This window comes from Marmota monax, unplaced genomic scaffold, assembly GCF_021218885.2.
Source record: "Marmota monax isolate L192 unplaced genomic scaffold, Marmota_monax_Labrador192_F-V1.1 WCK01_AAM20220418_F8-fsc00211, whole genome shotgun sequence".
NCBI classification, from domain to species: Eukaryota; Metazoa; Chordata; class Mammalia; order Rodentia; family Sciuridae; genus Marmota; species Marmota monax.
In genome coordinates this window covers 1,494,415-1,519,123 of record NW_026694080.1, presented here as the reverse complement: position 1 = coordinate 1,519,123, position 24,709 = coordinate 1,494,415, and the positions used below count along the sequence as shown (strand labels likewise).

At 47.0% G+C, this 24,709-nt stretch overlaps 1 protein-coding gene across 1 annotated transcript; it reads right to left on the bottom strand.

Moving 5' to 3' along the window:
* Positions 1–6,011, bottom strand: Rps10 (ribosomal protein S10). Its single transcript, XM_046464391.1, has 6 exons — positions 5,936–6,011; positions 4,962–5,111; positions 4,457–4,628; positions 2,517–2,594; positions 914–969; positions 1–91 (listed from the first exon to the last, which is right to left on the bottom strand). Exons 2-6 carry the CDS (start codon positions 5,109–5,111, stop codon positions 50–52), a joined length of 498 nt encoding a protein of 165 aa, XP_046320347.1. The 5' UTR covers positions 5,936–6,011; the 3' UTR covers positions 1–49.
* Positions 6,012–24,709: the final 18,698 nt, after the last annotated feature.

The window sequence follows — 24,709 nt, the reverse complement described above, 5'->3', positions numbered from 1 at the left end:
TTTTTTTCTGGCTACAAGTTTATTCAAAACAAAATAATCCGGTCCAACTTCACTGAGGTGGCTGACCACGTCCACGACCAAATCCGCCTCTCTGCAAGAGAAATAACATGAAGTCAGCATTAGTAGCATGCAGGGTTGTACCTCTCATGCTTTCTGGCTTCATTATCACTGGAGAGAGATACGAAGCCAACAGCCAAGAGAGTGCAGGCCATAAACCCCAGCCCTGCCCCTTATTGCTACGGGGCCATTCAATATCTAAGCCTACTTCCTCACTGATAGAATGGGCATGTGGCCACCCAGCCCACAAGAAGACCTGCCATAGGAGGACCTGCATTTCAACTGGATCAACTAACCTCACAGTACCTTTATTGCTCTATTAGCATCCCTGTTTCACACATGAGAAAGTGAAGCAGAAAAGAACCTGCCCAAAGGCTGGGGTTGTGGAAGAGTGCTTGCCTAGCGTCTGTGAGGCACTGGGTCGCTTCTCAGCACCACATATAAATAAATGAAGGCCCAAATGAAGGCCCATCAACAACTAAAATAAGAAATTTTTAAAAAAGGAAAGAACCTGCCCTAGATCACACGATTAGATTTCAGACCAACTTTATTCTGGAGTCCACTCAATCTCTAGTGTTTTGTTCAATTTCAAATTTCACTTTCTAAAAATTCAGGGAGTTACTACCATCATTAATAAAACAGAATACCAGCATGCCACATGTACTGATTTTTGAGACTCACATCAGCAACATATATTTACTAAAGTTTGCATACTGGGTCCTCCTCAATGTAAAACTTATTTGGGAAAAAACAGGCAACAGACTCCCCACCCAAACCATATCCCCAGAACTGGTAAAGCCTCAAGCCTGAGGTTAGTAGAGTGACTATTTATAGTAGCAAATGGGGGAATACTTACAAACTGAAATTCGGTTGCTGACCCAGCCCCAGCCTCGGCTTTCTTGTCAGCACCAGCTGGAAAGAGAAACATCAATGTGAAATCACTGTTACCTTCCCTCTCCTGGGGCACAGTCAGCTTTCACTATACCACCCTTCAAAACTCAGCCCAAACCATTCACCTCTCCAGGAAGGCCACTGTAGCCACAAAGGACCCTCACTTCCCATCCTGCACTAAGCTTGTAGAGGGAGCTCAATAAGGGAAAACTTTAAGGACAATTAAGGGCCCAGAGCTGCAAAATGGGAGAGACAAGATCAAAGATCTAGTGCTGGCTATCCTACAGGCAGCCAGGAGTTTATGTCAAGATGTGCTCGAAACACACATTAGATTTCAAAGACTTGGGAACAAAACAATATAAAATATCAATGTTTATAAGGGTTTCATGTTAAAATAACACACAACCCATTTCCTCCTGTTTTTAAATTGTATGGCTAGGAAATGTGTATTTCATATGTAAGTCACATGGAGAATAAGGGGGGCGGGGAGCCAGGGCCAATAACGTGGTTTCAATGAATACCACTAAAAGCAGAGTTTCCCTTCAGCCCACTTCCACCTCAGGGTCCTGACTGCTTACTTCCAGCCCTCTCACCAAACTAGCCACCATGTTCTCCCCACCTCTGCACTCGCCAAGCTATGCTCACTCTCAAGGGAGGACCCTGTGGCTCAAGTTCAACTGTCTCATTCTCTGAAGAACAGTTCCCAAGTTCCCCATGTGGCATGACTTCTAATACAAGCCATCACCAACTTCCTCTGAACCAAGAGCTGGAAGAATTCACCCTCTCCCCCTGTAAGGCGCTCAGGCCAAGTGCTCTCTTCTTCACATACGAAGAACCAGAAAAGATGACAAGGTGGCAGGTAAGAGTGGTAGAAGTAAGAATTTCTTTTTGGAACTTGCTTTTATATCACAACTTTTGCAACAGAGTGAATGACTGTAAGTTCTTCCCATATGACATCTTTATCTTCCCTCTTTTGACAAGCTAGGTGCCCTCTGAGGGACTCTGTTTGGGACGCTCCCTTGGCTGACTCCCCTTCTGTCCTGTCCTTCAGATATCTGCTTACTTCTGCAAAGACTCTGAAAACCCAACTGAATATGACCAACACCCACCCACTTCTGCTTTAACTTTCTCACACAGCACCCAGACCACCTGACAAACCCATCTTCCCTAGCACTGAAAGCTCAATGAGAATTGAGCCTTTTGTCTATTATACAGACATGTCCCTACAATAGTGCTTGGCATGCAAAAGGCACCCAACCCAGTGAACTTGTCACTCTGGGTCAATGTAAGCAGTTGCTAATTTCACATTATTTTTGCAAAAACAGTTGAGTGAGCGCTGCCCTCAAGGAGCTTACAAAACAGCAAATAGGAAAAAGGAAAGCATGTGGCTTTCCTGAGAGGGCTTGATTTCCAAAGGACTCCTGCTGTTCTGATGATGTGGAGACTGAAATCAAGCACCTCTCCTGTACCTGTAAGGGCTGAAGAATCCATTAAAATCCCTTAAGAAGTGTTCCTAACAGGTTCTTGAGTTCCCCAACAGCCCAGATACAGAAGATGCCATTACTCACGGGGCACAGCACTCCGCCTGTAGGTATCTCTGTCAGCTTCCCCTCTTGTGAGTCTTGCAGGCCGCTCACCCTCCAGACCTACATAAATTAAACCACACCGTGAACACACAGCAGCATGGGAACTCTGTTTCTTGAGGCATGGCTCTTCCATCTCTGGTGAACTGCAAGAAAACTGGTTTTCTTCTACTGAGTCTCTCCACATAAAGGCATTTTCCAATCACTTGGCAATTTTAGAAATATTGACACAAATATCCAAATTTTGAATTCTCCCCATCTTTCCAAGTGAAAAATTTAGTATATGACTGGAAAAGTAATTATATAATGTAGAGGTCACCAAGAATCCTTTAGTTTCTCTTGGGCTTCTATACACACCTCATAAGCGGTATATATATATTAACCCATTATTTCCCCCATTGTCCCAGATGTGGAACACCTATAGAAATCTATGATATATAATTATGCTGTAATAATAACAAGAACGTAATTATATTGCCAGAATTGAAAACTTGTGACTTCATGGGCTAAGGCACAGTTTTTTGCATGTTATGCTTGGGGTAGATCACAGGATCCTGTGCCACTAGACAACCCCTTAGCTACATTCCCAGTCAGAAGTTTAAGGTAAAGTCTACCTTTAAAAATTCTCCCAAACATGTAAAATATTAAATTTTTTTTTTTTAAATATTTATTTATTTATTTTTCGGTGGACACAACATCTTTGTTTGTATGTGGTGCTGAGGATCGAACCCGGGCCGCACGCATGCCAGGCGAGCGCGCTACCACTTGAGCCACATCCCCAGCCCCGTAAAATATTAAATTTAATTCAGCATTCTCTCTAGCCAATGGAATCCATACAACTAAAAAACAAACTGTTTTTGAAGTAGAAAAAAAACAAAACTTTTGACTCTTAAGTGAATGGCAAAAGCAAACGTCAGGTCCACATAGACCGACTAAATCAGAATTTGTGGATTACAGAAGGACAACAGCATTTTCATTCTTAGGTAGAGAACCTTTGCTCTAAGTATTCACAAGGCCGGGCTGGGCTGGTCTAGTGGAGCACTCCTAAAAGCCCAGTGATCAGGGAGGCTGAGGCAGAAGAATCGCAAGGTCAGAAACAGCCTCAGCAATTTAACAAGACTCCGTCTCTAAATAAAATATTAAAAAGGCAGAGGATGTGGCTCAGTGGTTAAGCCACCCCTGGGTTCAATCCCTGGTACCCCGTCCCCAAGGAAAAGGTGGGGGGGCTGTCCACACACTCAATGGCAAAGTACCCCTGGGCTCAATCCCTAATTCATAACATTAAAAATAGATAAAAGGAGTAGGGAAGTAGCTCAGCAGCAAAGCAGCCCTGGGTCCAATCTCAGGCACAAAATAAAGAAAAAAGAAATTCTCTGCAGCTCCTACCAAGTTAATAACAAGTAACCAGAACCCTGACAAAAATGCTAACTGTGAGCCAGTAAGGATCTCAGGAGCCAGAAGATAACTTTATTCATAAGGGAGCCTATTTCACACCCAAATTATATATACATTCTCCCCCGTTTTCAAAATGTTTGCTCCCCTTGCCAAGAAACCATTCATTTCTTTTACATGTTGGTAAAGAGCTTTGCTCTGGACTTCTTGAGCACAATCTCATTCTGCTAGAAAATAATCACTGAATGACCTGCCACGTATCTGAATATTTGCAGTCATTTGGGAAGAAAGACCAAAATTCTACTCATGTTTAATGCAATTTCATCAACGGACAAAGACCTGGGTTCAGTTCAAAGGTTCTAGAACTTGACCAAAGGCCCTTGCCACCTCCCCTCTAAAGCTAACACCAATGATAAGTTTTAATAACACTTCTGTCCCCCACACAAAAGATCATACCATTTCACATACACTGTTTCCCTCAGGAAAAAAGCAGCTTCAGAGCAGGCCCTTGGTGGCATTAATTAGGCACCTACCTTTGGGCCGAGGTCGGCCAGTTTCTGGTCGGCTACGGCGTAGAGTGGCAGGCACAATCTCAGGTGGCAGGTGGAGGTAATCGCGGAGATACTGAATGCCTTCGTTGGTAAGGTACCAGTAGAAGTGTCTCCAAGCAAACTGTTCCTTCACGTAGCCTCGAGACTTGAGAGACTAAGGCAGAAAACTCCTGTTTAGACATAACAAGGCTGGGCATGGTGGCGAGTGTGTGTAGTCCCAGCTACTTAGGAGGCTGAGGCACAAGGATCCCCTCCACACAAGAGTTTAAGGCCAGACTGTGCAATAGTGAGAGATCCCATCTCAAAACAAAACAAAGAACATAATTAGAAGCTGGAAACTCTGCACTTCAAAGGGGATAGAGACAAGTTTTCACAGCATATATCTACATCAGTGTCCTTCAAGGAAGCAAGCAGCTACCCTGATCTCTTGTTGGAATCTACCTTGAACGTTAGTGGGAAATCTCCCCATTTCCATCCCAGTCCATACCTGCATGGCCTTCATGACGTGAAGGTTGGGTACATTCTTATCTGCCAGCTCTGGGTGCTTGGGCATGTGGACATCTTTCTTGGCTACCATTACTCCCTCCTTAAAAAGGAGTTCATAAATGGCAATCCGATTCTTCTTGGGCATCAACATCTGCAAGAAAGTGATCATGAAGAACGTTTCTGAGCAATGTAGCTAGGATCCCAGTAACCAAGTTGATGACCCTAAGTGACCACAAAATCACTGCCCAGTGGATGGACAATTCAAAACACACCATAGAAGACATGCTGAAAAAAAACAGCAGAATAAACTCACTGGAGACCAGCCCTCTCCCACACCACCTAATGTTTCAGATGGAATACTGGCCAGGACGTTAAAACAGGGACATGGACACGTATCTGATCCAACTTCACAAGCTCTGACAACCACAACGGTACAGGCAGTGGGGAGTACGCAGACATGGTACTCTAGCGGTCCTGGGGGGTCATCAAGACCTACCCAGTGGGGATTCTCCCATCTGCACTTTAAGGCACGCAGCAGGACCCGGAAGTGGAAAAGCCCCCCCCACCGATGCCTCACAGATCACTGACCCCCAACAGAAGGGCTAAGGTTCCCGCAACCGTCATCCCCTAAAATTCCCTACCCCAAACTAGAGCTCCAGGGCCAGGCGAAAGGTCCTCCAGCGAAGGAAACGCGTGCAGGTGGGGTACGGCCTCCCTAGCCTCGCCTGGCTGGTCCCCGCCACACTGGGGCTTCAAACTCCCCTCCTCCGTCTTCCGCCATCCGGACGCCGAACTTCGCCTACCAGCACCCCTCTAACTCCCTGAACAACACCCCCAACCCTTCTCGCCGCTTAGAAATAGGAGTGCCAAGAGGGGCAGAGAGGTCCTCGGTCCAAACCCTAGGGAGACACGGCCGCTATGACGACAGGACGGCCCGATGGTGGCAGATGGAACCCGAACGCCAGAGGAACTCACCGCGGAGGCTTCAGGGTCCGAGGCCGAGGCTGGAAAGGAAGGGGCATGCGCGGCGCGGCGTCTCTTCCGGGCTGCGCGGCCCCGCCCACAACCAGGACCCGCGCGCTGCCTGGGGTGTCCTCGGCATTGCCTGAAGAGTGGGAGGCTCTGGCGACCAGTATCGGCTTCTGGGATTCAGGAGCCAGGAAACCGCCGCCGGGCAGGAGCTTGGGAGCCTGCGTGCTTTATGAACAGATAAATGGTCGCTTATATTTAGACGGTGTCTTTAGAAACACGTGTCTTTCCCATCGGTAATTTAACTTATGCAAGTGGTATATGCTGTTTGAGTAGGACGAGAGAAAACGCACAGATAAATAAAAAAATACACAAAGAAAAATAGTTCCCCAACAAAAGATAATCATTGTTTTGAGTATATGTTCTTCCAAACTCACATGCACCCACACAAATGTATTACTATTTTTAAAACTTTTAACAAGCCGGGCGTAGTGGCTCACGCCTGTAATATCGGTGATTCGGGAGGCTGAGGCCGGAGGACTGCTAAGTTCAAGGCCAGCCTCAGCAACTTAATGAGGTCGCAAGCAATTCAGGGAGACACCGACTCAAAATAAAAAGGACTAGAAACGTCGTTCTGTTGTAAGTGTTCCTGAGCTCGATACTTAGTACAAAAAAAAAAAAAAAAGTTAACAAAAATAGGATTTTTGTACGTAATGTATGATATGTTTTGCAAGCTGTTTTTTCCTTAAAAGAATGTCATGAATCTTTTCATATTAAAAATTACAATTTTGATGACTGAATAGTAATCCAGTGTTGAATAAACGCTTTATAACTATTTTTAAAAAATCACAGTCATAAGCAATGCTACACACATATTTGCACCCTTGCCCAGTATTTTTCTTTAGCTTAATCCTGAATGTATAACTACTGAGTGAGAAAGCATGCATCTCAGGCTTCTTACATGCATGGTGTTGAGTTACATAAAGCATTATCAGTTACACTCATGCCAGCAGTTATTAAGGCTCACTCTCATTAGGGGATTGGGGCTATAGCTCAGTTGGTGGAGTGCTTGCCTTGCATGCACAAGGCCCTTGGTTCAATCCTCAGCATCAAAAAAAAAAAAAAAAAAAAAAGCTCACTCTCATTATCCCTGCTGATATTGAAGGATATCATTCTTATGCTTTTTGGCCATTCTAAAAAATGAAATGCTAATTTTTCTGCTTTTTAAATGTGTGTGTGTGTGTGTGTGTATATATATATATATATATATAATTACTAATGTGGTTAAACATTTTTTTCTTTTTAGAATATTTGTTCCATCTTTTATAAATTGTCTTTTCATTTTTATTACTTACTTTTCAGTGTTGATTCCTGATTTATTGGTATGACTCACTCTGTACACAGTTAAGCTGTTAACCTCATGTCACATTTGTATGTGTGTGCTGGGGATGGAGCCCAGGGCCTTGTGCACGTTAAGCAGACGCTGTCACCCAGCTACAACCCTAGCCTTTCATCACAGATTTTTCAGGTTCTCGGGTGATTTCAGATAGAGCTAAGCCTGTGTCCTGTGGGAGAGAGTTGGGTTAGGCTAGGGAAGGACGTCATCCAAGATGCTGTGAGGATCTGAGATCCCCTGGAGACGATGTGGAGAGGGGAGAGAAGGAGGAAGAACCCACAGCACTTCCACCTCCCCCTCTCTGGTGCTGCTCCTGGGGGCATATCCATCCCTGGATGCACTATCTTGAGGGCAGGGACTGTGCCCTCTCTAGCCTTTAATACAGTGACTTACTGCACTTAAATATTTCAGGGATAAACAGCAGCCTCCTGGAGAGCAGAGGGAATGGAAGGCGGTCATGAAGGGAGTGAATAATAGAACCTCTGCCGTTACAGAAGCCTTCTCAGATGGCAGTGCCCGCGTTATGGAGTTTGCTGACTTCCATTCAGCAGTTCGGCTCTGAGGCTTTGGCACTGGCCCATGTGGTGGGGCTAAAACGGGGACAGGAGCATACACAGATCACACCCCAAGCAACGGATATTCCTGTTGTATGTCAAGGACTATGGAAAAGCCAGAGATTATGCCAGTAATCCCAGTAGCGGAGGAGGCTGAGGAAGGAGGCTTGGGGTTTCAAAGCCAGCCTCAGCAGTGAGACCCTAAGCAACTCAGGGAGGCCCTGTCTCTAAATAAAATATTAAAAAGGCCTGAGGATGTGGCTCAGTGGTTAAGCGCCCCTGGATTCAATCCTGGGTACCAAAAAAAAAAAAAAACCTATAGAGAACATAGTCAGAGCGTAGGTGGTGGCAGAGAGTGATTTAAGTGAGGAGTGAAGTTTCAGCCGAGAGCCCCAAAGCAGGCATCAGGCTCCGGATGAGAACTGGGAAGGGGAAACATGTCTTTGGAAGGCCTGGGGGCCACAGAGAGCTTGATTGACAGGCGGCCATAGTGGCTAGGACTGGTGTCCCACAGGCACGTGGCCTCAGGGAGGTGGTCAAATTTTCTTCAACAGGTAACAAAAAGCCCCAGAGGCAATTAAGCAGTAGTGATGGTATTAAAGGTGCGGTGTGGTTTAGAGAGTGCCTTTATAAAGACCAACCCCCTTCCCACCCCACCCCACTCTATTGCTATGAGATCTAACCCAGGAGATGAAGGTATAATCACCTGCAGCGAGTTCAAAAGAAAACAAATAAACCCACTCCGTGGTGCACACCTGTAATCCCAGCAGCTTGGGAGGCTGAGGCAGGAGGATCTCGAGTTCAAAGCCAGCAACTCAGTGAGACCCTGTCTCTAAACAAAATACAAAATAGGGCTGGGGATGTGGCTCAGTGGTTGAGTGCCCCTGAGTTCAATCCGTGGGACCCAAAACAGAAATAAACCATCTCCCCTGAGGTTTTTAGAGAAATGGACGTTTCCTTCTCTGGGCTTCCTGCAGGCTTCCCACTGCCCCAGGCTGCCCTTTCGCAATGAGGTCTCCTGAGGGAGCCAAGGGCAGGGACAGGGCACCAGAGCCCTGGGTGCAGAGCAGGGCAAGGAGGGGTCAGCCCTGCAGCTCATCAGAACTCCCTGGAAGGCTTCCGAAGGTCCGCTGACCAGGCCACACTCCACATGGGTCACATCCATCCCTGGGGGTGGGACCAGCTGTCAGTATTTTACTTCTTCCTTTTTTCTTGGTGTGTAATAAGCATATAGTAAAGTGCACGGGTTTTTAGGTTACAACTCAGTGCGTTCTAGCGCGCGCGCGCGCGTGTGTGGGTGTGTGTGTGTGTCTGTGTATAAATCCACGTTACCTGCCATCCAGACACAGTCACAGAATATGGTCAACATCCCGGGAATCTCCCTTTCCAATCAACCCCCTGCCCATTCCCACGTGTTCATTCTGACTGCTATCACCACAGTGTGTACTTTGTGTTCCCCCTCCTATCTCTAGTAGGTATCAATAGGTATTTTTGGTTACTAAGTATTATTCCATCGTAAAAAGATTCTAAGTTTGCTTATCCATTCGCCAGTCGATGGCTAGGTCGATGGTTGTTCTCAGTTTTCCGCTATAGTGTCCTTTGGTGAATGTAGGTATTGGGCGCAGGAGTTTCTCATGCAGTCAGAACCAGAGACTGGGAGAGATCTACAAGTCCCCAGGGGTCCTCTATTGAAGAAGCTGGGGTCTAAGTCTTGGGGAAGCCTGGGGGCAGGTTCTCCCCAGGTTCAAAAATGAGTAAGCTAAGCTATGGCTTTCAAAGTTTTTCAAGTTCCTTTCCTTTTGAAATTCCTGGGCCTTTAATAAAATCTCTGTCCCGGCAGCTCGGGGAGGCTGAGGCAGGAGGATCACAAGTTCAAAGTCAGCCTCAGCAATTTAGCGAAGCCCTAAGCAACTTAGCAAGTCCCTGTCTCAAAAAATAAGGGTCTGGGATTGTGGCTCAGTGGTCGAGCTCTTGCCCAGCATGGGTGAGGCCCTGAGCTCGATCCTCAGCACCACATAAAAATAAATAAGTAAAATAAATCGTGTCCATCTACAATAATCAATCAATGAATCAATCAATAAATGACTGACATTTTAAAAAGGGCTGGAGATGTGGCTCAGTGGTTAAGCATCCCTGGGTTCAATCCCCAGTAACAAACAAACCAAGTACCTCTCCTGTCACAGCAGGAATGGAGCAGGGCCTAGGGGAACAGTGGCCCCCACCGCCAGCAGCACCATGTGGGGTAGCTCCTGGGGGCTTTGGGGGCAGGCCAGCTGCAGAGAGGCTCTGGCTGTGACCACGAACCAGACGTTCCTCAACAGACTCCCCGGCCTCACCTCTCCCCACATCCCCCTTCCCCACACCTAGAAGAGCTTTCTAAGCACATTCCCTCTTTCCACTCAGGCAGAAACCTCCTAAAAAGAGCCATCTGTGTCGCGAGTCTCCCTCTGTAGCTCCCCTGACACACGTGAGTTGGGAATGTGGGTCGATGGCTGCCGATACACCCAGGCCCACCACACGGGCACTTTGAGTCACCCGCGTCTGGAGCCAGGGGACAGAGGACTGATTTCTTCTCCCAGTGGAGCCTGGCCATGCCCTGCACCAGGGCAAATCGTGCACGACCTCTGCAAGGTGACTGTACCTCTGGCTGTCACTGCTGAGGGTGGCTACTCTGGCCTCACCTGCCCGCCTTATTCTTGTCACTTTGACTCTGATCAGGGTCAAGATGAACACAGCAGGACTCAGGAAATGCTTCACGTTTGCTGCCTGTTGTCCCTGCTCTTGCTGGGGTGATCCACCCTGGAGGTGACCCCCACTGCCGTCAGGTCTGGGTCCTCTATTGCCACCTGTGAACCTTGGAGCATCTCTCCCACTCCCTTATATTCGGTTTGAATGTCTAACAACACTTTTTTTTTTTAATTTTTTGAGCCCAGGGGCACTTAAACACCGAGCCACATCCCCAGTCCTTTCCGTTTTTAAATTTTGAGACAGGGTCTCACTTGGTTGCTTTCAGCCTCACTAAATTTCTGAGGCTGGCTTCAAACCTGCAATCCCCCTGCCTCAGCTTCCGGAGCTGCTGGGATTAGAGGCGTGAGCCACTGTACCTGGCTAACCACGTATTCAAGTGCCTAGCATGGGTGAGGCCCTGAGCTGGAAAAACTGAGTTTGGAATGTCAGGGCCTGGGTGACAGGGATTTCTGCCTGTAATGCCCACCGTGGGGCCCAGCAGCCCGGAGCAGTGCCTAGCACACAAAGGGACTCGGGAAAGATTTCTTAAAGACACAAGTGAAGCTGGACCTGGTGGCACATGCCAATGATCCCAGTAGCTCAGGAGGCTGAGTCAGGAAGATCCAAGTTTGAGGCCAGCCTGGGCAATCTGATGGGACTCATAGTAAAAATAAAAAGGATCAGGGTTGTAGCTCAGGGGTACAGCAACCCTGCGTTCAATCCCCAGAAGCAAAAAAATAAAAAAAGAAACAAGCGAAGCTTGTGTACATCTTGGCTTGAAACTCCTACCTCGATATCCTCTTCCTATGGACCCTCCTTCTTCAGCAGAGCCTGCGGCCACATTCCCCTCCTAAGTTTCTACTCCTAACCCCCATTAGAGCCTCCTTTTACCTCTGAGCACGGACTTAGGAGCTACTTGGCCTACACCAAAATCCAGCTCTGCCACTGGCTGTGGGGCCTTGGGCAAATTGCTTGGCCTCTCTGGGCCTCAGCTTCCTCTCCCTTTTTTCTGGAGATAACAGCAATACCAACCCCATGGATTTGGGGGAAGGATTACTTTAGGACAGGGCCCTGAATATGGAAGATACTCAAGAAATGTTAGTGATTGGTATTACTTTTATTTTTAAATTCATTATAAATATTATAAAATAAAAACAGATACGTGAACACAGAAAACAAAGGTATAACTTAGTGAATTTTCTTTTTTGTGTAGTGAATTCTATTTTTAAAACACTTTTAGTTGTGGATGGACACAACAGCTTTACTTTATTTATTTATATGTGGTACTGAGAATCAAACCCAGGGCCTCACACATGCTAGGCAAGTGCTCTACCACTGAGCCACAACCCCAGCCCCTGTGTGGTGAATACTTATCATGCACATGCCCTTGTAATCCCCCACCTCTACAGAAGTCCCCCCCTGCCCCCCACTATCCCACACCAGTTATGGTCCCTGGTTCCCTCAATGGTACCCATCATCCTGCCTCATTATGGCATCTCTAGATGCCATAGTTCAGTCTAGGCCATTTTAAAAAATCAACTTTGTGGAGGTAAAATTTATACCAAATAAAACTCACCCATTTTAAGTGTTTGATTAGATGAATTTTGACAAATAGCCCTTGTGCTATTAAGAACATTTTCACGGCTCCCCAGTATTTTCCTTGTGCCATTTATACTCAATCCCTCCCTCTTCCTGGCCCCAGACAACCTCTGATCTTCTTTCTGGATTAGATTTCCTTAAGCCAGGTGTGGTGGCTCAGGCTGAAATCCCAGCCACTGTGGAAGCTAAGGCAGGAGGAGGATTACAAGTTTGAGGCTGGTCTCAGCAATGTAACTTAGCTAGACCCTGTCTCAAAATTTTTTTAATTAAAAAATTTTTTTGAAAAATTTCTCATTTCTACAATTTCATATAAATTAAGTCATGTGGACTACTCTTTTCCTGTTTACAGATTATTTCACTCAATATACTGTTTTTTAAATTTTCTTAGTTGAAGATGGACACAATGCCTTTATTTATTTATTTATTTATATGTGGTGCTGAGACTCGAACCCAGCACCTCTCACGTTCTAGGCAAGTGCTCTACCACTGAGCTACAACCTCAGCCCAGCACAGTGGTTTTGACATTCATGCCTATTGCTGCCTATGTTAGATTTTCTTGCTTTTTCATTGCTGTGTAGTATTCTGTTGAATTATTATACTAAATTTACTCATGCAGTTTTCTTTTGATGGACACTTGGGTTTTTACAAGTTTTTGGCTACCAACAAATAGACTATAGATGTTGGTGAACAGGCTTTTGTATAGACATTTGTTTTCATTCTCTTGGGTGTAAATAGGCAGGGGTGGGATTGCCAGCTGCACAGGAGGCATCAGACGGTCAAACTGTTTTCCAAAGTGGCCAAATCCTTGGATGTTCTCACCAGCAATAGATGAGAGTTCAGTTACTTTGCATCTTCACTAGCATTTAAAGTTGTCATGATTTTTTTTAAAGATCGGTTTTTAAAACCACTCTAATAGGTATTTAGTGGGATCTTTTTATAGTTTTCCCTAGTGACCAATAATGTTAATCATTTTTTCGTGTGTTTAGTGGTAATTCAAATATCTTCTTTTCTGAAAAGCCTTTTTTTGGTTTGTTTGTTTTGGGGGGGGGTGTTTGTTTGTTTTGGTGCCACAGATTGAACCCAGAGGGGCTTCATCACTGCGTCCCATCCCCAGCCCTTTTCACATTTTACTTTGAATCAGGATCTCACTAATTTAGTTGCTCAGGGTCTCACTGAGTTGCTGAGGCTGGCCTCAAATTTGCAATCCTCCTGCCTCAGCCTCCAGAGTCACTGGAATTACAGGTGTGTGCCACCGCACCAAGTTGAAAGGTCTTTTCAAGTCTTTTATTCATTAAAAATGTCTTCATTGGCCAGGTGTTGTTGTGCATGCTTGTAATACCAGAGACTCGGGAGGCTGAGGCAGGAGAATCACAAGTTCAAAGCCAGCCTCAGCAACTAGAGAAGCCCAAAGTGACTTAGCAAAACCCTTTCTCAAAATAAAAATTTTTTAAAAAGGGCTTGGGATATGGCTCAGTGTTAAGTGCTCCAGGTTCAATTCCTGATACCAAAAAAAAAAAAAAAAAAAAAAAACGGTCTTAATTGTGTTAAAATATACATCCCATAATATTTTCTGTCCTAGCCATTTTTAATTTATTTAATTTATTTTTTTGAGGAGGAAAAGTTTGAGTGCTCACGGTTTCAGTGGTCTTAGTCTACAGAAGGCCAGCTCCATTCCTCGGGGCTCCAGGTGAGGCAGGACATCATGGTGAAACAGTGTGGTGGAGGGAAGCCGCTCATATTATGGTGATCAGAAAGCAGAGAGAGCTGTCCTAGCCATTTTTAAATGTATAGTTCGTTTTTTTGCCCTTGTTTTTTTGAGAGTAGGTACGGGGAATTGAACTCAGAGTCACTCAACCACTGAGCCACATCCCCAGCCCTATTTCTGTATTTTATTTAGAGACAGGGTCTCACTGAGTTGCTAAAGTGCTTCATCATTGTTGAAGCTGGCTTGGAACTTGTGATCCTCCTGCCTCAGCCTCCTGAGCTGCTGGGATTATAGGTGTGTGCCACCGCACCCAGCTTGGTAGTGTCTTTTGAATGCCAGAAGTTTAAATTTATCATTTAATTTATTAATTTTTTAATGGCCCATGCTTAAGAGATCTTTAAATTTTTTTAATTTGTTTTAATTAGCTTTATATGATAGTAAAAGGAATGCATTTATGCACTTTGATATATCATTCATAGATGGGATATAATTTCTCATTTCTCTGAGTGTACGTATTACAGAATCATATTGGTCATGCAGTCACATATATACAAACAATAATGTCTGTTTCATTCTACTATCTTTCCTATCCCCACATCCCCCCCACATCACTTCCCTCTACTTAATCTAAGACAATGCTATTCTTCCCTAGTGCCCCCTGCCCCCCACCTTATTGTGAATCAACATCTGCATATTATAGAAAACATTCGGCCTCTGGTTTTGTGGGATTGGCTTACGTCGCTAGCATGATATTCTCCAACTCCAACCATTTACTGGAAAGTGCCATAATTTCACTCTTCTTTAAAGCTGAGTAATATTCCATTGAATACATATACCACATTTTCTTTATCCATTCATCTATTGAGGGACACCTAAGTTGGTTCCATAGTCTAGCTACTGTGAATTGAGCTGCTATAAACGTTGATGTGGCTTGTCACTATAGTATGCTGATTTTAAGTCCTTGGCTATAAACCAAGGAGTGGGATAGCTAGGTCAAATGGTGGTTCCATTCCCAGTTTTCTGAGGAATCTCCACACTGCTTTCCACAGTGGTTGTACCAATTTGCAGTCCCACCAGCAATGTATGAGTTGGCCTTTTTTACCACATCCTCACCAATATTTATTATTGCTTGTATTCTTGGTAACTGCCATTCTGACAGGAGTGAGACGAAATCTTAGAGTAGTTTTGATTTGGATTTCTCCAATTGTTAGAGATGTTGAACAGTTTTTCATATATTTGTTCATCAACTGTATTTCTTCTTCTGTGAAGTGTCTGTTCAGTCTCTTAGCCCATTTATTGATTGGGTTATTTGTTTTTTGGTGTTCAGTTTTTTGAGTTCTTTATATATCCTAGATTAATCATTTATTGGAGGTGCATATGGTAAAGATTTTCTTCCAATCTGTAGGCTCTTTCCTCACATTATTGATTGTTTCCTTTGCTGAGAAGAAGCTGTTTAATTTGAATCATCCTACTTATTGATTCTTGATTTTACTCTTGTGCTTTAGGAGTCTTGTTAGTCTTGTTAAGGAAGTCAGATCCTAGGCCTACGTGGTCAAGATTTGGGCCTATTTTCTCTTCTAGTAGCCACAGGGTCTCTGCTCTAGTGCCTAAGTCTTTGATCCACTTTGAGTTGATTTTTGTGCAGGGTGAGAGAGAGAGAGAGGCTCAATTTCATTTTGCTACATACAGATTTCCAGTTTTGCCAGCACCATTTGTTGAATAGGCTATCTTTTCTCCAGTGAATGTTTTTGGCACCTTTGTCTAGTATGAGATAACCATATTTATGTGGATTAGTCTCTGTGTCCTGTATTCTGTACCATTGGTCTACAAGTCTATTTTGGTGACAATACTATGCTGTTTTTGTTACTATAGCTCTGTAGTGTAGTTTAAGGTCTGGTATTGAGATGCCTCCTGCTTCACTTTTCTTTCTAAGGATTGCTTTAGCTATTTTGCATCTCTTAATTTTCCCAAATCAATTTAATGATTGATTTTTCTATTTCTATGAAGAATGTCTTTGGGATTTTAATAGGAATTGCATTAAATCTATATAACACTTTTGGTAGTGTGGCCATTTTGACAATATTAATTCTGCCTGTCCAGGAGCATGGGAGATCTCTCCATCTTCTGAGGTTTTCTGAGGTTTTCTTCAATTTCTTTGCTTAAGATACCTTTGCCTATATCAAGCCACAAGAATTTTTTTTCCTGTTTTCCTTTAGAATTTTTCTAGTTTTGGCCAGGTATGGTGGCCTATAATCCCAGTGGCTCAGGAGGCTGATGCAGGAGGATGGAGAGTTCAAAGCCAGGCTCAGCAACTTAGTGAATCCCTCAGCAACATAGCGAGACCCTGTCTCTAAATAAAATGCAAGAAAAGGGGACTGGAGATGTGGCTCAGGAGTTATTTGCCCATGGGTTCAATTCCCAGTATCAAAAAAAAAAAAAAAAAAAGGAGAGAGAGAGAGAGAGACCAACACACACTAAGTGACCCATACCCATGAGTCATGCTCTTGGATAACATTTTCTTGTTGGGTGTGGCAGGACCTGTGACTTACTCCAGCCAGTAGAACAGGGGCATGACGGGTGTCGCTCCTGTGGTCAGGTCTTGCAGTCTGGGTTTTGCTGGTTACACACACATGGTGCAGTTCGATGTGTTCCTCAGTTCCCAGTATTTCTGGCACACTGGCCGCTGGCTCCAGGGGATCATCAGACTCGACTCAGATCCCTTTGGCAGTACATCAGGCAGCGGTATGACCTTCCCTTAGGAGGGACTGAATTTCTGGCTGTTTCTTTTCTGTGTAGCAGCTGTTGATGCCATGTACCAGCCAATTCACTGAAGACATCAAAATGAGGATATCCCCCTGGGCACTGGGGCGCACGCCTGTAATCCCAGTGGCTCGGGAGGCTGAGGCATGAGGATCTCGAGTTCAAAGTCAGCCTCAGAAAAAGCAAGGCGCTAAGCAACTCAGTGAGACCCTATGTCTAAATAAAATAAATACGGCTGGGGGTGTGGCTCAGTGGTTGAGTGCCCCTGAGTTCAATTCCTGGTCCCCCACATCCCCCAAAGAGATGATATCTAATCTATTGTTTCTTTTTAATTTATTCCTTGTCATACTTCTATAAGGAGCTGCCTTGTCTCATTTATATTTAAACTCAGGCACACGCACACATATAGACATATATATTTAAAGCAGGATAAATTCTTTATCCATTCTTTAAAATTTTACCACTCTTCAAAATTAATAAATTCTTGGCAATTATCTTTTAATAGCATTATGAACCCATAGATTTAAATCTACTTGATTGATTTAAATCCATTGTAATTCTTATCCTTATTAAGCCCCCATGTTCCAGCTGGAGCCTCTTCCCCCTGGCTTCTGGGTCTCTTTGACGTGTCCTGTTAGTCCTCAGGAGCTTTCCTGCTGGCAGGTCCATCTAGTGGATCCCGCTCACCTTGTATCCTGTACTTTTCTGATCTAGACCTGAAACAAGGCATTTCTCCAGAAGCCAGATATCTTTCCAGGGGAAATGATATTTCAACACCCAATTCAGGATCTAGGACACTCGCTGATACTGGGTTGATTACTGTTTCTAATCTCTCTCTCTCTCTCTCTCTCTCTCTCTCTCTCTGTAGTTGTAGATGGACAGCATGCCTTTATTTTATTTTATTTCTATTTATTTGGTACTGGGGATTGAACTCAGGGGCACTCAACCACTGAGCCACATCCCAGCCCTATTTTGTATTTTATTTAGAGACAGGGGCTCATTGAGTTGCTTAGAGCCTTGTTTTTGCTGAGGCTGGCTTTGAACTTGCTGTTCTCCTGTCTCAGCCTCCTGAGCCACTAGGAGGCAGTACTAGGAAGATCTTTGTGAGCTCATCTGATATGAGGAACAAAGGGAGGGCCAGAGAGGAGAGACAATAAATCAGAAACTGCCATTCCCATTTGTTTCAGACTCTCTTCCTGTCCTTCATTTCTCTCTTTATTTCTTTTGATACTTGGGATTGGACCCAGGGTGCTTTACCATTGAGCTACATCCCCAGCCCTTTACTTTTATTCTATTTTATTTTTTTAAGCAGGGTCTCGCTGAGTTGCCGAAGGCCTAAGTCGCTGAGGCTGGCCTTGAACTTGGGGTCCTCCTGCCTCAGCCTCCCAGGTCCCTGGGACTACAGGCGTACCCCACCTCACATGGCTCCATCCTTCATTTCTGTTGTCCCTATTCTACTCCAAATTCTATGCCATGCCCAGCAGTGTCTCCTGAGGGTGGATCCTGGCCCAGCGGAGCAGGTGGCCTTGCCGTGCCTGTTTCCAGACCCCCGTGAGCTCCCCAGACCCTCCAGAACCCTTGGCCCTTGGGCTTGGTCACCCAGTTTCGGGAGTCCTTAAATTGGCTCCTGCCTTCTGGTGAATATCTGCTGCCTGTTGAGGTCTCCTGATTTCCTGTCCACCGGATGCTGCCCCGTGGCTTCCCTCTGAGTCCTCCCCCACAGATGCATGGTCTTGTGACTATCAGTAGCTTGTCCTCATCCATCTGGATTTTCGGCCTTGCTGGCTGTTGGTCTCTGGTTGTGTTGTAAACCTTATCTGTGGTTTTGGCGACTCGAAGGTCACTACTGAGCAGGTAGAAGGGCAAGAAAACTTGGCTCCAAGTCCCCCCCCACCCCCATGTGGCCACTCCCTCCCTACACAGGGACAGGTCTCTCGGTAACTTGAGCTTCCTTAAAGCATAGAGGTGGCTTCCCCAGAGAGCATTAAAGCAGGAGCCACTAAGCCTCCTAAGGATCAATGAGGAAGGGTCAGGTGTCACCCCTGAGCCCTTCTGTTGGCCAAAGTATCACAAGGTCAGGCCGGATTCTAGGAGAAACAGACACCAGCCCCTGGTGGGGGAGTGACAGGTACAGACAGGAGGGGGCATGGCTGGTGCCACCTCCAGAGATTCCAGCTCAGGCTGGTCCCTCTCAGTGCCCGCCCGTGCAGGCCCCATCCCCATGCGGGCTGAGGGCTGCACCGTTACGGTCACTCAGGGGTGGGTAGGGGACACAAAAGAATCTTGGGGTTCCGCCTCGGCCCAAATGTGCAGTGTCCTCCTGGGGCTCCGGGTTGTGTGGTCCAGCACTGTGGGAAAGAATTGGCTCCCGTCTCCGCTCCCCGCCCCATCTCTTCCCGTCCCTCCCGGGCCCTCGGAGGGTTGGCAGGACACACGGCCCTGCCAGGGGTAAGTCGAGCCGGGAGCTCTGCCAGGGAGGGCCAGATGGAGCAGGAAGAAGGCCCAAACATGAATAACGCTCCTGGGGGTGCCTTGCTCTGCAGGCTCCTGGTGGCCCCCTCACCTCGGCTGGAAGCCGTCATCTGCTCCCTGCATCCTGCAGGGCCTGGACAGCTGAAGGGGAAGGCAGATCAGGTGTCGGGGTCACTCCTAAAGCCATTCTTTGATTCCCAGAGACTTCCAGCCACTGCTGGCTCCGCTGGGGCCGTGACATTCTGATGGAGTAAAGGGCAGGACATTGTCCTCTTGGATGCCTCCGCTTTGTTTGGGGGCTGCTGGGAGCTCCAGCCAGGCTGCGGCCATATGGCAGTCCCCCTTCCCCAGCCCTAGACTGCAAACTGGAGGGCCGGCCCTGGGCCCGCTCCAGCTGTCTTCTGTGCCCGGCTTTCTCCCTTCAAGGTGAAGAGTGGATTTTCTGCCTCCAGACAGATTCCACAAGCTGTGCCTTTCGTTCTTGGGAAGGAGGAACAGAGCTCTGAGTTCTGCCTGCCGCTCTGCATCCTCCGCGAGCCCCCAGAGGCTCCGAGGATTCGAAGATGAGTGACAAAGGGGGGCTGGGACCACAGCTCCGATGGTGGAGGGTGACAAAGAGCTGCAGGCTTGGGATGTTGGAGTTACTGTCATCTCAGGGTCTCTTCCTGCCTTACTTGATGTCAAGGAATTTGTTTGAACTTGCAAACATCTTACAGCTTTGATTCTCTAAGTGTAGCTGAGCTCCCACGTGGGAGTCCCCTGAGGAGCTTTTAAAAGTGACAGGTTCCTGGGTGTCACCAGCCCTGCTGTATCACAAGCTGTGAAGAAGAGGCACGGGAAGCTGCATATTAAAAGAGGGTTCTGGCGACTCTGAGGCCCAAGAAGTCTTCTTGTCTCAGGTGGTTCAGAAATCAGGTTCTGAAACCAAACTGGACAAAATGGCCGGCAATCAGAACCATCTAGAAAGCAACTTGTTCCCCACCCTGGGCTTCATTGTTCTCATCTGCAAAATGGGAAAGATAACAGCATCTCTCAGAGATAGGAGTGTTCCAGGGATAAAAATTCAAGAATCGGGGAGCACCTCATTCATGTTCATGTGATCATTGTGAGAATCAAATGCTTGGCTGTGCTCAGAGCAGGGAAGAGACCCAGAGAGGGAGAGGCCCTGCCAACGCTCACTCACCAGTGCCCTGCCCGATTCACGGGAGAACCTGGTCACATGTGAGACTCACCTGCTATGTGTGCTGTCCTGGGTCTGTTTTCTGGAGAGGGACGAGAGCCTGAGCACACTCGCCTTTCCCTAGGATGTCTCCAACGTCTCCCTGCAGTATCCACCTCGCGGGCAGACAGAGCAGAGGCTGGGGGTGGAAGGTGCACTTGGTGTCTGGGCTGGGAGCTGTCAGCTCCTATTACCAACCCGGTGCTTTGATCCCCTGATCTCTCTGGCTTCTGGGGAGGGTGTCATCTGTGAAGGTGGTACTGGCACAGAGGCAGATGGACCAGAGCCTTCTGTGAGGGTCCCCGGCCCTGTGACTGGAAGAGCCAGGGCAACCTACAGGCCATTTAGGATAAGAGAGAACAATAATGGATAAAATGGCTGCCTACTTACTGCCAGCCAGCTCTGTGATGGTTACAGCACCATTTTACAGAAAAAAAACCCTGAGACACAAAGAGTGTAACTCATGCACCCCAAGCCATACGGCAGATAACGTAGAAATAGCCAGAGCCATGGGTTTGGGTTCCAACGTTGGTCAGCAAGGCAACAGGGTCTATTAGAATAGTCCAAATCCAAATCCCGGCTTTGTTACTATCTGTGTGGACTTGGGAAAGTCACTTAGCTTCCCAAGTCTTAGTTTCTCACTCTGTTAGATGGAAATAGTAACCTTGAGTTGGAGTCTAGTAGTGTGTATTAGTTTCCTACTGCTGCTGTAACAACAATAGCATGTTCAGCAGCTTAACATCGTGCATTTGTTCTCTCCCAGTTCTGGAGGATGGAAGTCTGAGATAAGTTAGGGTTAAAATCAAGTTGCTAGCAGGGCTGGGTCGTGATTAAATCAGGCCTCTCCAGATAATTTAGGATAATCTCTCAAAATCCATAACTTATCACATCTGGAATTATAATTTTTTTTAATACCAGGGACTGAACTCAGGGCCACTTAACCACTGAGCCACATCTCCAGCCCCTTTTTATATTTTATTTAGAGGCAGGGTCTCGACAAGTTGCTTAGGGCCACACTAAGTTGCTGAGGCTGGCTTTGAACATGCAATCCTCTTGCCTCAGCCTCCAAGGCCACTTGGATCATAGGTGTGCATCACGGTGCCCATCTAAGATCTGTTTTTATAATATAAGATATATCGCCATCTATCCTTGCTGGCAACCTAATGCTGGGCTCACAAAATCTGATTATTCCAATAACTGAAGAAAACAACAAAGAAAGCATGCAGCCACACAGAATTACCCTTTCAATAATCCAGAGACGGCTCTGTGACCTTAAGGGTGCTTGGAAGGAGAGAGCCACCGGAATTCTTTATTCTTATATAAGGAACACACAAGGGGAATTTCCATGGAATATTCTACCCCAAAAGGGCAAAGGGGTAGGATTACAAAGGAACAGGCGAGTGTAGCTCAACCCCTCTGGGTGTCACCTACTCCTAGGGCCACACCTCATTATCCGAGTGAGGAAAAGCCCAACTGCAGTGACCATTCAGATCCCCCTGGTGCACCAGGACTTACAGGTGTGTGCGTTTGGAGTGGCTCCCCACAGACATACACAGCTTCTGGAGACTGAGGCCTGGACATCCCTGGAGACTCACCAACTAGCAGAAGGCAGCGTGGTCATTGTTATGTTCTGGCCTCAGGTGGTGAGCGGCTGGCGTGATCAGTGTCCTGATCTGTAAAGTGGGGTGATGACAGGGCTGTCCCATGAAGGGGCTGTGTTCAGATGTGGAAATGGCCAGTCGGTATTTGCTGTGTGAGTTTGGGTGACGATGCAGGGAGGCCCGTGTCCCAGCATGAGGGACGAGAGGGAGCCAGGCAGGGTGAGGGGCCCCACTTCTGGAGTGGGCGCAGGGCTCTGGGTGCTTCCCAGAGTATAGGATGGTGGCCTGGTGGGACATGCCGCCCTCGGCCTCTCGGGATGTGACGTGGCTGGGGACTCAGCCCCCGCACATCTCTGGTCTGGCTCAGTTTTGCTTCAGCCTTAGATGAATCTCCAACATACTTTGTGCCCACAACAAACCCTACTGTCAACATGGGGTCATAAAGGGCATCCAGAGAGACCATTCGGCAGGTCACCTCACTGGAGTCCTGCCCTCCATCTCACCGCCCCACTCAGAGGTCCTCGGGGGAGTGATGAGGCCTGCATCCGTGACCCCCCATCACCGAGGAGAGGGGCTGCAGATCGGAGGCCGCAGGTCCACCCAGGAAGCCCCCAGCTCTGTCCACCCGCCAGCGGCTGCCTTCCCTGAGCTCAGGTATCGGCCAGGCCCGGCAGCAGGGCTCAGGGGCTTGGGTTGGGGATGTGTTGTAATGTGAGGGTGGGACAGGGGCTCTGCCTGTCCTGAGCAGTTCTGCAGTCAGGCGGTGGCCTGCCTTCCTTGCTTTGCATTCAGGCCTGTGGGAAGGGGCAGTGCGTGTGCAGAAGGGGCCTGGGGCCCTCCGTCCTGCCTCAGGTGGGGGCCATGTAGGAAAGAGAGGGCCGAGGGGGACAGAGGCCTGCCTGCACTTAGGGCCACCGCAGATTCTGTGCCTGAGGAGCCAGAGAGGAGCCATGACAACCAGGAGAGTCTCTTTTCTGCAAGAAGCACCGGTGTCCTCTTTCCAGCAAGGATCCTGATGTTCTGGGGAAGAGCACCGGTGACCAGGCATGGTCCCCACCACTGTTGGCGGAGCACCCACTGTGCCACCTTAGTCAGACTTTTCTGACACCAGCAAAGAGACCCCGTCAAGAAATTCTGATTCTTTCAAATTTTAGATCATCTTTATGTTGTATCACTGATGCCGTGGGGACATTCACTGGCCTCCTCTAAAAAGGTGTGGGGGTGTACATGCCTGTAATTCTAGTGACTTGAGAGGCTGATTCAGGAGGATGGAAAGTCTGAGGCCAGCCTCAGTAACTTAGCGAGACCTTATCTGAAAATGAAAAATTAAAAAAAAAACAAAACAGGAAATGTAACTTAGTGGGAAAGTGCCCCTGGCTTCAAGTTCCAATTTAAAAACATTTTATTTTTTAGTTTTCGGTGGACACAACCTCTTTATTTTATTTTTATGTGGTGCTGAGGATCAAACCCAGCGCCCTACACATGCCAGGTGAGTGTGCTACCGCTTGAGCCACATCCCCAGCCCAATATAAACATTTTTTAAAAAATATTTATTTTTCAGTTTTTGGCAGACACAACATCTTTGTTTGTATGTGGTGCTGAGGATCGAACCCGGGCCGCACGCATGCCAGGCGAGCGCGCTACCGCTTGAACCACACCCCCAGCCCCAACATTTTTTTTTTTTTTTAATGTGAGCATCAAAGTAACATTTTGTGTGGTGACAGGACAAAACCAAGCGTGCAAAAGCCCTGGGGACCCTGAAAAACCAGTACGCAGACTTCCCTTCCCCCAATTATTAATTTTGAGGATGACATTACAAATGTGAACTCAGCCCAGGGCCACAGCCCAAATAGAAAGGATGGTCACTAGCGAGCCACACTGCTCTCCTGTTCAGGACACAGAGTCTTGGCCATAGGTGTTCTGCTGGTATTTAAGGTACAGTGCCACTAGGTGGCAATGGTGTCCAGGCCATTGAGGCCTGGCCCTGAGAGGATACCCTAAGGACATTCTCAAATGTCCTTCCTTTTTATGCCTTGAGAGAGGTCTCTCTAAAGGACCCTCTTACCTCCATTTCCTCATCTGTAGAATGGGTTTAAGAGTACCAAATGCGATCATGTATGTCAAATCCTCCTGTGCATAGTAAGACCCTCCATCCACGTTGGTTCCTTTCCTTCTGTGGGGTTAAGAGCATGGAACCAGCCTGCCTGGCCTTGAATCCCAGTTCCACTGCTTACCAGCTGTGTGACCTTGGGCAAGTCACCTAACCTCTCTGGCTTCAGTCTCCCTGTCTGTAACAGGGGGTTAGTAATCATGCTTATCCCCATAATTTACATGCAGAAAGCTTAGAAAGTGCCTCGTCCAGGGAAAGGGCTCTGTGTCTGCAAGTCTGTATGTCCTGGGGTGAACCCTCTCTTGAGTGTAGGCTACGTCTGGGTCCTAAATCTGGGCACCTCCTAAGATTGAGGGTTCTGTCAAGGTGGTGTTTCTCCAGGGCATTTTAAACTCCCAGACATGAGTCAGAGGCAGAGAAAGCCACAATTCCAAGGCTCCTGACACCCTGGTCTCCGGATTCAGGGCACAGCTGGCAACAGCCTGTGTCCACCAGGCAGGTGACGGAGCCTAATTTGCAAGTGCGAAGCCAGCTGGTGGGTGGATAAGGCGAGGGCAGAGGACCTGTAAGGCTGTTTTTAAGTATTTTTATCAGTCAGGTGTGTCCTGCTCCTCTCTGTGCGTGCTGCCGAAAGCCA